Source organism: Diorhabda carinulata, chromosome 3, assembly GCF_026250575.1.
Source record: "Diorhabda carinulata isolate Delta chromosome 3, icDioCari1.1, whole genome shotgun sequence".
Classification (NCBI taxonomy): Eukaryota; Metazoa; Arthropoda; class Insecta; order Coleoptera; family Chrysomelidae; genus Diorhabda; species Diorhabda carinulata.
In genome coordinates, this window is record NC_079462.1 from 12,627,139 (window position 1) to 12,633,138 (window position 6,000).

Sequence of the window (6,000 nt, forward strand, 5' to 3'; positions counted from 1 at the left end):
ATTAGTATGGCATGTGAGCAAAGAGTTCATTTTCATTCCATTACAATTGAAAATTTCTATGTATATAAGCAGTGCCAGTAACTGGAATCTCATTAAAAACAATTATAATGATATCATACATTTGGAATCCCAATGATATGTCGCAAATTTTGAACATTTGGTATATCAGACAAAAGAGTTATATTGGAATTGCTGTAACCGTTGATAATATTCACAAAAAACACAATGTTCACTGTTACCACTACACCAATAATCACAATCTCACTACCTCACGCGCGTTTCTACAACCAAGTTATCGTCTTCTGAGACCAAAGCTTAGCTCATCGAACTGCGCGATACTAAGTATAATGTTGTATAGTGAACAGTGAACAGTATGCAGAAATAAATACTTCCAATTCATTGTTAAAATACCTTAATTTATATATCATGACACATTAATCCAATCTTGTGTCTATGAATCTTCAAAAACAAAGAAATACTGAGGTTCGAAGTATTAATTTGAGCTATGGAAAAGATAATATAAGAAAAATAAGGATTAATCAATTTTTTAGTCAGAGATTCCTTCTAAATGCTTGTGGTGTTTTCTATGCTCAATATCATCATTTTAATTGCTATAAATTTAGTTTAGATAGATAGAAATTCCAAAAAACATATTCTTATGATTAATTATAGTCATTTCTTTTACTATTTTAGTACCGTTTTGGGGATTTGGAATTTTTGATAACGCTAATTTCTCAACTTCTTTCTGCTTTTAAATTCACTGGTTTGTACGAACTTCTGATAACTGTTTTAAATCAAAAATATTTTGATTCAACCTCAGATAATACTGATCATAATTTTTACTCTAATACTACACCAACCCTCACAATTACACTGTCGGACATGCATTCCCACACCCTTCAGTCTTTGAAGATGATAACTTGGTTATCGGAACGCACGTCAAACAGTGTAATTGTGAGTGTTGGTGTAGTGGTAGTGTGATCAGTGTGTTTAGTATGATTATCACCAACGTTTCCAAAAATTCTAACTTAAATGATTACAAAAGATATTAGATGAACTGAGAAATTTCAGTACTGTCATGGAACAAAATAATAGAAGGCTTATGATATGTGTAGATTACTTGAAATGCACACTGAAGTCGGAATGGTACTGATTCCTAAGATAGAACTTTAGAACTTGACAAGGTCAAGATAGAACACTTTGGATATAAAATAACTTTGGAATGTGGAAGAAGAAATATTTACTATAATTTTTCACCTATTATATATTATTAAACTGTCAATATTCCACTAAAATTCGAAAATTACTTGGGTTACAGGCCATAAATCACTGTGATATACAGAAAGATGTACGCAAAGGCTTGGAAAAGGGAAGCAAGCAAGCTACTTGACTAACTATTATTAAACAATAATATTCAATTGAAAACCATACAGAAATATCATGTATTGAACCATTCGTAATGCTCTTATCTATATATTCAACGATTAGATTAACAAAAAAAATGTATGTCATGAAAAACATTTTTTTGTAGATATTCATCTTGAACTCGTATGAACAAAAAACATATTGAAGTTACTGGAAGGTTTGCTTTCACAACCTTTTGAATGTGATCAAAAAAGTTTGAATAAATGCAACTTTCTGATCGAATTATGAAATCTTATCAAATATCCTTTTTGTATAACAAGCTGAACCATCTTATATTGAATTCTCCTATTTCATTCTGATGTATATCGATAGAAACGTTGAATATTTATAAATCATCAAGATGTGTATTGACAGTTGCGATTAAAAATAACACAAAAAAATATCTGAATTATCTAGAATCTCAATGAATCATAGGGCTTGGGATGGTATGAATGCTCAAACACCATCAGAGTAATTGAGAGATAATTATTATTGAAAATTATCTTCGGTGGATCAGTGAATATAAGTTTCATTCTCTCAAATTTCTGAAATTATTTCGGAGAATCCACATTTTTGCTCAAAAAGTCGAGGGGACACAAGTGAATTAAAAAAAAAAGGGCGTGTGACCTACAGTTACAGTAATAGTAATGAGACTGGAAAAACAAACGATGTTTCTCAATCATTTTTACAAGAAAAATTCATATTTTGATTTGATTAGATAAAATTATGAAAAAGTTGGAATGAACGAGGAGTGAGTATTTTGAATTAGCATCACGAATTTAATTCATTATTATGAGTCATCAAATTGAAGGATTCAACACATTACTCTTCCCATATTCCCATACAATTATATTCAATAATTTAATTTTTTGTGATCTTGTTAGCCATCTTCACCTATACACTGATTTGGGAATAATGCGTAGAGGTACTCCCGTTTTGCTTTTTCTTGCTGGAACCTTCTTATGTTCCCTTGAATGTGAAAGGTACGAACATGTTTTTTTTCCTTTTGTGACAAGGAAAGTGCATAATTGGAACAAAGTTAACCGATCGATTGACAAGTTTATTCCAAGGATAAGTTTTCATATTAAATTGTCCCAGAATCTACATTATATACGTACGTATATTCAGGAAAATGAAAAAATAAATTTTTTCATATAATTTGCAATTAAATATAATCATTTTTATTCCAAGGGTAACCAATGATTCTTTAACCCATACAATTATGTGGCATATTTACATTATATCCTATCAGAACAGATTTCATTATTTTATCCACTCACAACAAATAAGAATTGAATAAATGAGGTTTCAAGAAATATGGATAGAATAATTCAAAGTACACCACAATATTTCGCTAGCACAGCATCAATTAGAAGAGTGTTCTCTATTTGAATAAAAAACTATTGAAAAAAGACCTGAACAAAACAAAACACATATGAAGGTAGAGTTTTCCACGTCAAAGTTCGTCATATTAAAATAAATAAAACTATTCCTGGTTTACGGCTCTTGCATTTATGTACTGATTTTTCACTTCTCTTATAATATTATTTATTGTTACAGGTTTTCAGCCCAGGTTCTTGCCAATTAGTTCGCAATCCTCTAGCGCAGTGTCAATTTAGCGGCTCCACGTTGTCGGTCAACGGTGAACTTCAACAACAAGCCGCAGCTTTCACTCGTAACAGACAACCATCAATGGGCATCGAAACCGACATGGTTAGCGAATTCGATCCAAGTAGCTCTGATTCGGGTGTGGTTGCTCAATGTGCCGCTATAAAACCACTCAAGCTGAGACTTTGTAAACCGATATTTGGTCGTAATAAACATCATACGTCGCGTAGCAGAAACGAAGAAAAACCTCCCAAATCACCCACAAGTGAACAAGCTTTAGTGGAATACGTGGTACCGCGTGTTAACAAACCTAAAGATCCCGAACGGGAGAAAAGACGATTAGCTCGGCAGAAAGAAAAAAGGGCAACTCTAATTTTGGGGTTGATTATGGGTTCCTTCATAGCTTGTTGGCTACCGTTCTTCTTTATGTACATATTGAGGCTAGCTTATCCTTTCCCGCAGATTGCTTTCTCTACTGCCTTTTGGCTAGGTAAGAATCAATCAATTTAAAGTTGTTTGAGAATATGCGATATAACAGTACATACTATTGAATGTATATCTTTAAATAGAATGATGAATAATATGTTCAGAATTTGAACCTCCTTCGACATAACTATAATATGTCAAACATATAATGTGGAATTTCCCATTAAATCACATCATGAATCTTGATTGTATATACTGAAATTTGATCTTATAGATATGTATTGAAATTTTTTTGTTTATAGGTTACATGAATTCGGCACTGAATCCAGTCATATATACAATTTTCAATAAGGATTTCCGAAGAGCATTCAGGAGGATATTATTTAAGTGATGTATGTCCTATGTGTGCTGCTATAAGTGCGTTGGTAATAAAATCCGTACCGCGCAATTTCGCAGCGCACCTAGCGCCTTATATCGACATTGAACCTATTTGACAATCCTTGTCTCCCACTCACAACTAGCTTTAATTTAGTTTAGTTTTTAACTTACATCGTTATCTATTAGTAGAAAATATTTCAGTAACATTACATGACACAATTGAAGTTATTGGGTATTGTATTTCCCGTTTACCTGAATTATTTGAACGACAATATTCACTATTAAAATGCAATAAATATTCCTCGCTTTTATGTTGAGGGCGAGAAAGTGTCATATTTTTTTCCATACAATCGCATTTCTGGTACCGCAAATATGTTTGAAAAATCTGAAAATTACCCATACCACACGTTTTTAAAGTTACCGCGACTATAGCATATAGGCAGTACTTGGAAATCTATTATATCCAAGATCCAGAGAGCATTCTCAGTCTAATCAAGTATCTAACTGCATCTTGAAATATCAATGGAAATCGAAAACCATAATATATGAATAATAATAAATCTCCCATGACTACACCATATTTACATAGAATAAGCCACAAATACGACGATTTGGTGTTTATTTAATAATTTAAAACTTTTGTTCCATCAACATTTAATGTGAAATTATTTTCAAAAACCACTTTGAAATTTATATCAAAAGTAAATATTTTATTTCAAACGATACAATTAGATGGGACGATTGTATATGCAGATAAAATCAAAATGAATTTGAAGATGAAATATTTTGTGCTGATAGTACTTGACAAAATATTACTCGCAAGCACCTTAAAATTGGGACGTACTGTAAGTAAAAATAAATAATGTATAAATGGCGAATAATTTATTAATATATTCCATCACCTGTGAGTTTCTAAATTTGTGTTTATAATTCTTATGTTAGCTCAAAATTGGTTGAAACTATGAAAGTTGAATAAATAAGTGAAGTAGAATGACGATAAAAAATGAAATCGCAAATCTATTTACAATCAAGAACTGTAATTTACTGTAGTTGTAATTGTGATAATCACACAAAAACAAATACTTCGAGCATATGAAGTATTCTAATAGTTATACAACAATGAATTTTCATTTCATTTATTGTATATTTAAGATCGATTATGTCCATCCATGCATGATAATAATGAAAATTGGTTAATATCACACTAGATTTTTGTTGACCCTCGAATCCCGAATGCACTAACACGGGAGAGTGCAGTATCTTATGTTTCAGCTGATCGTAACTTTTAGTTATGAAAAATTTTTTTGGATCAAATTTCTCATCTTGAAGTGTCGATACCTGAATATTGATAAGGATATAACAAAAAGTGCGATAATGTCAAATTTAACATGAATTATTTCCAGGTATTGTACACGATTATAGAAAGTTCGGTTTAATCAAATTTGAATTATATATATATATATATATATTCCAAGAAAAAAGTGATAGTCACGTTCGAATAATATGTACATTCATCTTTTCAACTTTTCAAATAAATTAGCTTGTGATGTAAAAAATTGTAGACTCTATATTTTTTATCTGTTGTGAACAATTACTGGTTTCAAGCTTATAATTGGCTAAATGATATTGCAACAAAATTTGGTATAATAGTTATTTATCATGTAGAACGGGGAAAACATTTACCATTTCAATGATGTAGATGCTACCGTGAACGGCTTGGCGACAACCTAACGGTAGATAAAAATGTCTTTTTACATTAATCAACATATCATGTGTTCTCGTCGCAAGCATTATTTCTTCTGTAAACACACCTAAAACAAGTTGAGTTCTATATATAATATGCTTCACATATCTTGATAATAATTTCAGATCATGAAATTGTGCTGGCCATTCTATCGATCCTTGCCTCCAAGATATTGCCGGATATTGATTTAGAAATGAAGTTTTGATTCATCTTGCTTGTATATAATACTGTTCTACAGTTTCCTTGGTTATGATATAAATTTTCAAAAAGTTTTTTTCTTGATAAAAAGCCGGAAATTAGAACGAAACCATAGTATATCAATTTTTCGAGTCATATATGTATATCTTTAATTGTTACATACGTTTAGAATGATGAAGGACCGTTATTATGAATTGAGTTCCAAATATACAAACGCTGCTATATAGCACGAGAATTGTGAT

The 6,000-nt window shown here is 31.1% G+C and overlaps 1 protein-coding gene across 2 annotated transcripts in view; it reads left to right on the forward strand.

Annotated features, from left to right (window-relative positions):
* The window catches only part of LOC130891180 (alpha-2C adrenergic receptor), a 962,342-nt gene extending 958,302 nt beyond the window's left edge, over positions 1-4,040 (forward strand). For both annotated transcript variants that reach the window (XM_057795779.1, XM_057795780.1), the window contains exons 6-7: positions 2,965-3,502; positions 3,741-4,040. In XM_057795779.1, coding sequence (XP_057651762.1) covers positions 2,965-3,502; positions 3,741-3,829 — 627 coding nt within the window. In that variant the 3' untranslated portion in view covers positions 3,830-4,040. The remainder of the gene's footprint in view (positions 1-2,964; positions 3,503-3,740) is intronic.
* Positions 4,041-6,000: the final 1,960 nt, after the last annotated feature.